The sequence below is a fragment of the Panthera pardus genome, unplaced genomic scaffold (assembly GCF_024362965.1).
Source record: "Panthera pardus isolate Hobbes unplaced genomic scaffold, ASM2436296v1 HiC_scaffold_10, whole genome shotgun sequence".
Taxonomy (NCBI): Eukaryota; Metazoa; Chordata; class Mammalia; order Carnivora; family Felidae; genus Panthera; species Panthera pardus.
In genome coordinates, this window is record NW_026526655.1 from 11,686,684 (window position 1) to 11,699,085 (window position 12,402).

The following is a 12,402-nucleotide window of genomic DNA, read 5'->3' on the forward strand; positions in this document are numbered from 1 at the left end:
GGAGGCAATTTGGCATTATCCTTCAGAATTTCAAATGCGTAATCCTGTTGACCCAGGAAGTTTCCTTTTGGGAATTTATTATATATGTTTATACTGACTTGCGCATAAAGAAAACGCACAAAAATATTGTAGTGTTTCGTAACGAAGGGAGGTTGCTAACGGCCCATCAAGAAGGACAGATTAAACAAGTACTTCATGTGAGAAGAGCCATTCTGTTAACTTGGAATGACTTTGAAGGCATCTAAGTGAAGGCAGCAAGGTACAGAGAAATATACCATTTGGGTAAAAATAAAACAAGATTCAAATCACCAAAAAGTGTGTGTGTGTGTGTGTGTGTGTGTGTGTGCGTGCGTGTGCGCGTGTGTGTATGTGAGTGTGTGCATATGTGTTCCTGGTGTGAAAGTGCTCATAACTACCCAGAAACAGATTGAGGAGAGTGATTGCCTCTAGGTGAGGGAATGGGAGGGCCTGGGCTGGAAAAGAAAATTTCTTTCCCCATTATACTCTTTTGCCCTGTTTGAATTTTTTATCATATGCAAGTGTTGTTTTTCCAAATAGAAAATAGAGGTATGAATGTAGGACCAGTTATTAATCTAGAAATTAATAACGTACCTCATAAACATTTTATTCAACATACGTTTGTTTAAAAAACAGGCTAAAACAGGAACTTTTCTTTTTTTTCCTCTTTGAAGAATGACATTAGTTTTGGAGAATGTCAGTGTATTCTGGTGAATATGGTTTATACTTTGAATGTTGCCTTGGTGTGAGCCAAATGGGTTCATACAGTCTGTTTTTGTGGCATATATTTTCCCTCTATGAATGCCTCCCCTAAAGTGGTATTTATTGGGCTATATCTAACGTACAAAAACTTCTTAGAGCCTAAAATTACCTTTTGCTTTTTTCTTTTATCAGTACCAAAGCTTTATATGTGACTATTTCTGTTTTTTTTTTTTAATTAGAATCTGTTAATTTATTTTAAACCAATTCTTTCCTGAAATGTAATTTTCAGATGCTACAAACATCTCTGTGATGGTTGGCACAATTAAGAAAAAAAAACAATAAAAGAACAAACTTGTCTTTATTATGAAGCCAGCTAATCAACTGACCTTCTTTCTCTGGTTGTTTTGATATTTCACTGAACACATAGTAATGAGTCCCAACCTTAAATGAACCCAAGTATTCAGACCAGTTGCTTTAAAGTGTTTTCACGATGTCCTGGACCTGGGCATTTAACCTTTTTTTTTTTTTTCTTCACCTTATCAGAGTTTTGAACTTAATGGTTCTGCATTCATAGATAACAATGTGACTCAAAACTCAAGAGGCATCTATTTCGGAAACTTCAAATACAGTTTTTTTTAACTTAACTCTTGTAAAGGTTCACATTCTTATATACTTTCAATGACTCTAAAGAATTTTGTTTATAAAAATGTCTTTTTTTATTAATGCTTAATTTAAAGATTTTTCTTTTGGGATGTGTCTGAGCATATTTTTTTTTTCTAGAAAAAAGAGGTCTAAGTTGTGTGACTGAAAAATAAATACATTCGGGATAGATCCTTTTTCCTCCCATACACATATTCATATATATGTGTATGATTACACATGTGTGTATTCATATGTACACCTACTTGTATGTCCTTCCGTACATACTTATGTACATTGGTGTGTAGGTATACATATTTGTTTTCCAACTGAACTTTAAGTATTGCTTCAAATGTTTTATGTTTCCCCATTAGGCTTTGGTGTAAAGACTCATGTTTATAGCCTTGAATGTAAAAGATCTATCAGTCATAGAAATGTGTGGGTAATATATAAGTGTTACAGTGAGGGCTGGACCAGGCAAGATCATGAACTAGGCGAAGTATATCCCTGGTGCCTTTCTGATATTCCTGTCCACACTCTCAGCTCGTAGCATCTAGAGCTGTTTTTGCCACTATTTCTTCCCAACCCACCGCCCCAGGCTCTGAAGGAATGGTCAGTGTTCATTGTCATTGTCACTGCAGGTGCATCATGGTGGCTGTTTTGTTGTTAAGGGATCTACTTATGGAAACAGTTATTCTGGGATTATGCTTTTGTATTGAAGTGACAGATGACTCTGGATATAGACAATGAGGATTTGTGAGAACAAGGGCCTGATTCTTCCTAAAGAGCGTGTGTGTGTGTGCGTGTGTGTGTGTGTGTGTGTGTGGTGTGTGTGGTGTGTGTGTGTGTGTGTGTGTGTGTGTGTGGTGTGTGTGTGTTTGGAAGAAGCATGAAAGTTAAGAAAACATGTGACTGTGGAGAAACTCTCTAAAGAGAATGTTGGAGAGAGGTTAGCGAGAAGTGGGGAAGGGCTCACCTTATTCAAGTTCAGGAGCTTTCTGGTTGAGAGACACATTAGAGGAACCATCTTGGAGTTTTAGCAGTTTGCAGGAAACAGTTTTCGCGTGAAAATCCAAGGCTGTGACGGGAGCAGTGACCAGGAAGGACTTGATGGTGATGGAGGGGAAGCAAGAGCGTCCTGAAAAGCAGCCAAGTTTATAATTGAAGTGAGACACCATTGTGTCCTTACAGTTTTCCTAATCATATAGTTTACACTCTAAGATCATTCACAACTTAGTAAATGAGGTCTTGCCAGGAGAAGGATATCACAGAAGATTCTTGTTAAAAAAAAAAAAAGTGGCCTCAGAAGGGAGCTTTTTTCAATGCCAGCTCACGTAAACTTTTATTTTTCTCACACTCTTATCGAGCCGCAATGGAAGTTCTTTGCCTTTTTATGTATCAACATGAGTGTTTTCTTTTCGAGGTTTCCAAGGTAAAGGTATACTGTGGAATTCCCATGAGTTAGGTAAACCGAGATGCTTGTTATAAGTTAAATATCATGTACCCAGCTAAGCAAGGAATACCAGTTTACTAAACCAGATGCTTCACTTTCCAGAGTGGAAAGAAGTTTATTGGGCCTTGCGGAGGAAGAGATTGCTCAGTTTGCCAGTGCTTTCCTGAAAAAGGGTCTCGGGTAAGTGATGTAAAAATCAGTATGGGCAGTGGGAGGAAGAAATGGGGAGTTACTCATCAACGGGCATAAAGTTTTGGTTATGCAAGATGGGTTTAGCTCTAGAGATCTGCTGTAGAATGTCTACCTAGAGTCAACAATAATGTCATGTTCACTGAAACATTGGTTGGGAGCAGGGGCACCTGGGTGGCTCAGTCGGTTAAGCGCCCAACTTCGGTCAGGTCATGATCTCACAGTTCATGAGTTCAAGCCCCGTGTCCGGCTCTGTGCTGACAGCTCAGAGTCGGAAGCCTGCTTCAGATTCTGTGTCCCCCTCTCTCTCTGCCCCTCACCTGCTCTCTCTCTCTCTCAAAAACAAACATTAAAACATATTTTAAAAAATTGGTTGGGAGAGCAGATCTCATATTAAGTGTCCTTACCACAGTAAAATGTTAGGAAAAAAGTCAACATGGGCAGCATGTTGAAATTTGAGCCATTGTGAATACTTAACGTTAAGTAGTCCCAGATCTTAGCATGTTCTGATAATTGTCAATGTTTCTGTTTTACAGTGAAAGTTATGTACATTCTGATAAGCCGTCCCAGTTTTATTACACTAGGCATCAAGCTTAGAAGTGCAAGCTGTGATTTACCCAATGTTTCATACCACACTAATCTTGTGAACTGCCTTATGCAAAAAGGGTCCTTTGCCAAATGGTAAATGCTAGGTCGCCATCTTGAAACTCAGGTTGCATATCAGCATTTTTTTTTAATGTTTATTTATTTTTGAGAGAGAGCAAGACACAGAGTGAAGCAGGGAAGGGGCAGAGAGAGAGAGAGAGGTGGGGGGAATCCTAAGCAGGCTTCAGGCTGTGAGCTGTCAGCACAGAGCCCAACGCAGGGCTTGAACCCACAAACCGTGAAATCATGACCTGAGCCAAAGTCTTGAGCCAGGTGCCCCAACATATAAACATTTTAAAGGCTCTGAGAAGTAGTGTAGTGAGGCGGGGGAAACCTGGTTTAAACTTATCTAAAGTGGTATATCCAGACATTGGACTACAAGACTCTTTTTTGGATAGAACCTATTGAAGTCACATGGGCATAGTGTTCTGTATGCATCTATTGTGCATGGCTGCATTTCTTGTGTGCTTCTTATGTGCCACACACCATCTGTGTTCTCCAAACGCTTTAGGTCCCTGACTCCTCATGACTACTCTCTTACTATCTCAGCGTGCCGACTTTGCAAGGCAGAAGATCAAAGCTCAGAGAGGTGTAGCCTGTTACTCAAGTCCACCCAGGACAGGGCTCTGGGTGACTACACTACGTTCTCTGTCCCCGCAAGGCACAAGAGCCCTCTTGGCTACTGTAGGCGGGTCACTTGAACATTTATGGACCTCTGTCTCCCTTATATTCTGATAGCAGCTGACGGCCCACCTGCTCATTTGTGCTGGCATAGTAGATCAAACAATTCTTTGGATTAAAAATACTCCCGCCATCTTACAAGAAAAGAGAAACTTGCTTTAGAAACTTTGGACAGTTTTTGAGTCAGATCAATGATTCTGTTGCAACATGTCCACATCGATTCTATAGGGAGTAATGCTCAAAAAGCACAGTTCAGTGATGACCAGTCTACAAGGAGGCAAGACCTCTCCTGAGGGAAGGGGCCATATATTTCTCCCTTAGCTTTGTTTTCTCTCTGTGCGATACGTGTGCAATATGTAAGGGGCTCCTGTGTTGAGCTCTCTTCCTGAAACCAGCTAACTTTCAGAGCATGAATTATGGCAAATCCCCTCCTGCTTAAACCGCATTGTTTCTTTAATACTTCAAAAACTTTGGAGCTCAGAATTTATCTTAAGGTTTTTCTTTTCCTTTAAAAAATTTTTTTTAAACTGCTTTTTAAGTTTATTTATTTTGAGAGAGAGAGTGCAAACAGGGTAGAGGCTGAGAAAGAGAGAGAGGAGAATAAGGATCCCAAGCAGGCTCTGCACTATCAGGACAGAGCCTGATGCAGGGCTCAAATTCACGAACCTTGAGATCATGACCTGAGCCAAAGGCAGACGCTTAACCAACTGAGGCACCCAGGCGCCCCTATCTTGAGATTTGTCGAGCTGCTTTCATGACATGATTCAAAAAAAAAGAGGTGTAAACTAGTTATAAAATAAATAAGTCCTGGGAATATACTGTACAGCATGATGAATATAGTACATACTAGTCTCTGGTCTATTTGAAGGTTATTGTGAGTAGATCTTAAGAGTTATCACAAGGGGGAAGAAAAAGTTACTGTGTGAGGACAGATGCTAACTAAACTTATCGTGGTGATCACTTTGCGATCTATACACATATCAAATTATGAAACTAATATAACATTTATATGTCAGTTACATCTCAATAAAAATTCTTTTAAAAAGTAAAGACACTAAAAGCTAGCAATCTAAGAAGTGCCTTTTTCACGTATATGTATGCCTTATTCGGGGGTTGGGGGGGAAAGCCTGGCTTTCCTGTGATTTAAAAAAAAATTTATTTTAATGTTTATTTATTTTTGAGAGAGAGAGACAGACAGACAGAACATGAGCAGGGGAGGGGCAGAGAGAGAGGGAGACGCGGAATCTGAAACAGGCTCCAGGCTCTGAGCTTTCAGCACAGAACCAGACGGGGTCGAACCCACAAACCGTGAGATCATGACTTGAGCCAAAGTCAGATGCTTAACTGACTGAGCCGCTCAGGTGCCCCTCCTGTGATTTTTAATATGAACATACCAAGATTGTATAAATGAGAAAGAAATCAGTGCATCTAAATTTTAAGACCCTTTGAGTTTGAGACCCAAGAAAAATGGATCAGCTTCTTGAGAGGATGCTAATGGGGGCATCACAAAACAAATGGGAACAGTTGCTTGGATAAGGCTCTGATGTAAATAAGCCCGAGAATTGTTTTGGTCGGGACATCTGGCGATGTCTAGAGACATTTATTGGTTGTCACAACTGGATGGGGGAGGGGTGCTACAGTATCTCGTGGGTACGGGCCAGGGATGCGGTTCGGCACCCCCAATGCACAGAACAGCCCCCACACCAAAAACTTACCTGTGCCGAGTGGACAAACCCTGCTCTCCTCCCATAACAGCTCTGTGAGGCTGATGAGGTTAATATTTTCATCTTTCCATACAAGGAGCCTGGATTTCCACGAGTTTTAATAACTCACTCGTATGTGGAAGAGGTGGAAACCCCACCCCGGTGTCTGACTTCGGTTTTAGCATTTGGCCCGTGATCACGAGAATCGGTGTCTGCACACTCACATTCAAACACCAGACCGTCGTCATAACCTTGTGAACTCGGGCGGGTGCTTCGAGCTGCCCAAGCATTCGTTTCCCGGTATTTACACCACGAGTGCTTTCTCTTCTGTGTCCTCGGGTGTTCCGCAATCACGAGCAATGCACCTTGCGTCCCCTAACACAGTCTCCAGTGCCGGGGGTGACGAGGGCTCAGGGGATAGACTGCACTCTGCTGTCTGGGTCCCTGTTGCTGGGTGGTCAGGCAGAACAGAACGCGGAGCGCTGGTCGACCCTTGCCCTTTCCAAGACAGATGGCTCCCACATGAAGGCTGCAAGTTGCTGGCAGCGATGTCCGGCTGGGAGTTTGGGAGCTTGGCTTGCGCATAACTGCCAGGTGGCGTGGGAGGTGGGTGCTCCCAAGTACTCAGCAAGCAGCCAACTCACATACCATCTCGGGAGCTGCAGTGACAGCTCGAGGGGGTCTAGAGAGACAGGAATCCACGCGGTCCCGGAGGGTCGAGGATCCGCCTGAGACGGTGCAGCCTGCTAATGGCTCAGCCAGGCATTCCTAAGAAGGAAATGATTCCCCCTTTAGGGGTTCATGCCTGAGTGAGTCGTTTAAGCCCCAAATCAAAACTGCTGTGTCTGGATCGACGCTGGCCCCGTGCAGTGGAACGATGGGGTTGGGCTTGGAACTCTAGACTCAGGCTGGAGCCTGAGGTACAGCTGGGGTGCATCTGAGGCAGGGAGCCAAGGGGGGGGTCCTTCACTTCTGACGGAGTGAAGTTCAGCCTCATCAGTGCACCCCGGAGGCCCGCAGTCTGGCCGAACCATGTGTTTCCACCAGTGATCAACACGCTTCCCCTTTGCGCCTCTCCTGCTGCATCAGGTGGGCCATCGGCTCTCCCTGGAGCGTAATCCGAATATTCTCGCTTGCCTCCCCTTTTCCGGGCTGTCTTCCCACTTCCGCTCTTCCTCTGTTTCTCCTGCCCTCCCCAAGGAGCTCGGTGGAGACTCCAGCTCTCCCAAAGCATTCCTGTCCCCCTGCCGCAGCTCCTCCCAGCCAGTGCTGAGGCCCCTGGCAGGACCCTGGTCCCCTTCCCTTGACTGCTTGCACCCCAGCCTGTATCTCTGTTTGGGTGTGAGCATCGGTGCACATGACCCTCTTCATGAGATTACGAGCACACACCCTTCAAGGTCGTCACGTGGACACCTGGAAAACGCTTCTGCTGGCTCCTGGTCCGCAGTGGAAACATAGCAGGCGGTTAGTGCACATAAATCAATACGTGAAAACTAAGTCTCCAGCCTGGGCAGGACTGGGAGCCTGAGTGGGTGGCCACGCTGGCCTGTAGCGTGCTTCCAGGGATACCTGCCACATCTAAGAGAAGCGGGGAGCAGGGTTAGTAGGGGGTCTCCCACCTCAGTCCTCCCCACCCTCACCCGCACACGCATTGTTGAAACCTGTTATTAAATGTGCAATCTCACATAAGCTCAAATTCCCATGTGGTTTCAAGTAGGGCCAGAGAGAAGTATTTTGAACAGTGCCATTTTTTTTTTAACGTTTTATTTATTTTTGAGACAGAGAGAGACAGAGCATGAACGGGGGAGGGGCAGAGAGAGAGGGAGACACAGAATCGGAAACAGGCTCCAGGCTCTGAGCCGTCAGCCCAGAGCCCGACGCGGGGCTCGAACTCACGGACCGCGAGATCGTGACCTGAGCTGAAGTCGGCCGCTTAACCGACTGAGCCACCCAGGCGCCCCTGAACAGTGCCATTAAAAAGTCCAGGAGCATCCTCGAAAGAGCTCCAGTCGAGGGTGGGAGACTGGAACCCCTGTGCCTTCTTTCTGGTTGAGAGCCTCAGGTGAGAAATAAGGGTTTATCCTATCTGGCTGGTTCTGTTCCTCCAGGCTCTAACAGCCTCCGGTTCTGTGAGGTAGGCATGGCCGTTTGCATATAGCAGCTATTCAGTTGCCTTCCAAAATATTTTGCGGCTATGCCCTGACATTTCCCCTGACCTCCTAATAGTCCCTCTTTGAGGATATGAATGAGGTTGGCACTGGCTGAGATTTTCAGATTTTCTTTGCCAGTTTCAGTGAAGGAATCTTCAGGTTTTTGATGGTTGTCTCCTTGCAGGGAAAATTATGTGTCTTTATAGACTAGATAGGACTTTTTACAAGCTCCATTGTAGTAACTAGCATGATGATAAAGACACGTTCTGTAGCATTTTCCAGAATCAAATAGAAAATATGTCCATATTTTTCATTGAATGGAGTCTACCAACTATTAAACTGTTAACTGTTCTATTAAGAACTGTATAATTTGACTTTTATGCAAAGAAGCCAAATAGTGTAAAACTCAAGACCTGTTTGGTTTTTTTTTTCCTTCCTGGTTTGAAAGCTAGATCACACATTAGCAAATCAGTGTTTCCTTGGGGAATTTTAAGTCACTAAAAAAAATGCACAAGTATTTTCCCCCACAATCTCATTCATTTGTCCCTCATGCTCCTAAGAGCCTGCATTCCATGATAAAAATGGAATTTACTTGGGAGATTTTAATTATTAACATTTTTAACCATTAAATTATTTGCACACAAAGTTCCAGAACCCGATCTCTTTATCCCTCACAGCTGTATTCTAGTATAGTCTATAACTGTGTAACAGTCTATAACTGATAAATGGTACAGAGCAATTCTTCTGAGGTCCCAAAGCACACATAAGTCAATGATGTTATATTTTGGTGGAAGCAGAGTCCAATGACAAGTGACAAATTTGATCTGTCATCCACCCCCTTAGAGTTTTGGTTCTGCTTTATTTTTCTTCCACATCTTTCTCCTCCAAAAACAAACTCCCCAGCTCATTTTGTCTCTGCTGGAGAGTTCTCTGAGTAATGAAGCCCTGCCTGAGACTCAGGTGCTTTCCAAAGACACCCCAGCGAGGGGCCCTGGGACGGGACGTCCACCTTGGGGACTGTGGGGAGCTGGGCAGGGCATTTGTCGTGCAAAGGCATCCGAATCCAGAGTTGGAGAAAACACAGTGCCTACTGACAAATCTCCCAGTAGAATTTAGCCCACCAGCTGCCAGTTTCCAACTTGGACTTTGCTTGTTAAAGCGTTCCCCGGTCAGGAATATTAACCTTGAGTTCTGAAGAATGAAAAAACTTGCAGACGTTAAAAGAATGGATCGTCCATGGTAGGTGCTTGAGGAAGTAGTTTCAAACAGGGTGTGGGAAACCTGGACGTGCCTATCACTTTCTACTATCTGGCCTATTAATAATCATAGTGGTAGAACTAACCAGTGGTAGCTCATATTGGTATGGAAGGATGACTCCAGCCGCTAACAGGGCTTTCAGTAGGCTGACAGAGTTCTCGCTCTAAACCTAGCATTTGTGCTTCAGAAGGAAGGAGGGAAAACAAGCTCTATTTGCCTACTGTGTTGTAGAACGTGTTGTTTTTGCAACCAGGCCAGGTGTCCCGAGCCTTACCAGGGAATCCTGGTGACAGTTTGGGTCTGGTAGGTTTTGGCGTATCTGCCCTGATCAGTCATCTCATTAAATTGCCAGTGATTTGCAGCACAGCCTTTGGCCTCCTCGTGTGGAGTTCAATTCCATGGCAACGACGATTGCTGAACTCTGCGACCCAGCATGAACTGAGGCCAGGCGGCCGCAGAGCTCAGCAAATGTGGGACTACGCTGAACTTGAGTGGATCAAGGTCATTACCAAAGGGGAGACAGTCTTGTTGTTGGTGAGAACTCAGGGCTAGCAGTGCAGGTGCATCCCGAAGCAGGGCCTATGGCCCACAGGAAAATGGGAAACAGTATTCGTAGCTCTAGAAAAACCTCTCTAGTGCAAGGTCAACACCTGACAGACTACATTAATTGAAATGCTGATTTACAAAGAAAGTCAAAGTAGATTTTTTTCTTTCAAACACCATGTTCGATAAGTTGCCACGAAATCCACAGGGAACAACCAGGTCTCAGAGGTGCTAAGTTTTTCACTCCTCTGTCATATAAGCTTATCTGCAGTTCTTTCAGCAAATGCCCCTTCATTCATTCCCTCCATTCAGCAAATGGCCATTGAGCATTTGCCATGTGCCTGGCATTGTGAGGCTCCGGTGATCCAGAATGAAGTCCTTGTGGCCTGGAGCTCAGTGTCCAGCAGGAGATTCACCTTCTGGTCATTGTTTCTGGGTGCCTGAGGAGTGCCGGGCACTGTTAGGAGCTTGCGTCCTTGCTCTGTCCCAGGGATAATGTGGTCCCCTAACTCGGTTTCATATGGGAGCCTGGGGGTGGGGGGCAGGGCGGAGACAGCAGTGGAATCAGAGGCCACCTAGTGATGGTCTGAAAGCCTGTTGTGTCAGTGCCTCGGCTGCCATAATGAGGTGCCATGTGCTCAGTGGCTTAAAACCACAGAAAATATTTTTCTTGCACGTTCTAGAGCCAGAAATACACAAGCAAGGTGTCACCATTACTGTACTTCTGCTCCAGCAGAGGCTCCTTCTCTGCCTCTCCCAGCTTTTGGTGGCCACCAGCTTTCCTTGGCTGACGGCCCTGTCACTCCAGTCCCCGCCTCTGTCTTCGCACCGCCTTCTCTTCTGTGTCACATCTTCCTCTGCGTCCCTCTCACAAGGGTACATGTAATGGCATTTAGGGCCCATGCAGATAATCCGAGATAACCCCCTCCTCTCAAGGGCCTTAACTTTAGCACCTCTTTTGCCATCTCACGAATGGCACGAATGTCCACGAATCCCCGGGGTTAGGACGGGGACACGTCTTTTTGTGGCCACCATTCGACCTACTGCAAATGTCTGGGCAGAGAGAACAGCCTCCATGCAGACCCTGGGGGGAGAGCCTCTATTCGGACCCTGAAGTGAGAAGGAGGCAGGCTGGTGTGTCTGAGGGACTGGAACGTGGCCAGAAAGATTTGGTTGGAGTAGGTGAGGGGGCAGGTGACATGAGGTGCAGTTGGAAAATCAGACACAGGTCCTTCCGTCTAAGAAGGAAGGCTCTGAAGGATCTTAGGAAGGGTGGAAGCAGGTGGATTTACGGTATAAAAAGATCATTCTGGCTGCTGTTTGGAGAACATAGTGTGTGTACGTTGGGGGGCAGTGGTAGGGAAAACCTGTCAGGGGGCTGCTGCAGTCGCTCAGGTGGAAGGTGAGATTGCTTCTTGGGGGGGGGGGGTTGCGTGAAGAGGTGGGGGAAGCAGGTGCGTGAAGAGGTGGGGGAATGTTTGGGAGGCAGGGTTGATAGGAGCGAGGGTGACAGTGGAGGTAGGCGGGCATAGTGTTTACAGCTGTGTGGGCAGTGGTCTCAGGCCGAGGAGCACACGGGGGGAATGATCGTGTGTCTACGAGTCCCATTTTGGGTTTGTAGAGCCAGAGGTCAACTGAATATGGTCAGGGCTCCAAAGAGAAGTCTGGGCTAGGGACGAAAGTGGAGGGGTTGGTTGTTCAACGTTGGATGCCATTAACTCCATGGAAAAGGTCAAGTTTGCCCAAGAGAAAGTGAGAAGAGGGCCAGGGCAGCCCTGTGGGGAATCCCCCCTGCCAAACCAGGAGGAAGGGGGCCGGCACGGAAGACACAGGAGAAAGACACAGAGAGGGCAAGGGGCAGGGACACCAGGAGAACAGAGCCAGGAAGAGGAAGCAAGGTTCAGCTGGTTCTGGCTCCACCGGGAGCCTACCCAGACCTCTCCATGCTGCCTCGTTCAGTTCCCACGGCAGATGTGTGATGCTGGGCTGCTCTTACACCATTTTTAAAAATGGGAAAACCACTCTGTGATGACCGGGTTCAAGACGTGACTTTATTTATCGCTCAGGGGCAAAGCCCTATCTTCCGGTTCTCAGAGCCGTGTTCTTTCCACTGTGCCATGCAGCCTCTTGGGAACACAGCTGCACATCCAGAGTCAGTGTCACTCCAGGCTAAATGGGCCAGCGGATGCTGTCATTGACAGGTGAGGTGATCTTAAGGTACAAGAAAATACTCTGCCACAGCAGTCTGGTCTCCTTGGACTTTCTACTCCTTGAGTAACACTTTTTTGTTATTTATTTTAATAACCCTTCATGTTATCCATTAGTTTTTCCCGTTATAGGTAGGGAAAGACCTTGGAGGCACTCAGTTAAAGGATTTTATGCTACCTGCGTAGTCCTCTTGGAGGGTTTAAGTAATGTTATG

At 45.8% G+C, this 12,402-nt stretch overlaps 1 protein-coding gene across 6 annotated transcripts in view; it reads left to right on the top strand.

Moving 5' to 3' along the window:
* COL4A4 (collagen type IV alpha 4 chain) overlaps nucleotides 1-12,402 on the top strand; it is a 131,602-nt gene that overhangs the window by 22,462 nt on the left and 96,738 nt on the right. For all 6 annotated transcript variants that reach the window (XM_053904232.1, XM_053904233.1, XM_053904231.1 and 3 more), the window contains one exon: nucleotides 2,915-2,992. In XM_053904232.1, the coding sequence (XP_053760207.1) occupies nucleotides 2,915-2,992 (78 nt within the window). The remainder of the gene's footprint in view (nucleotides 1-2,914; nucleotides 2,993-12,402) is intronic.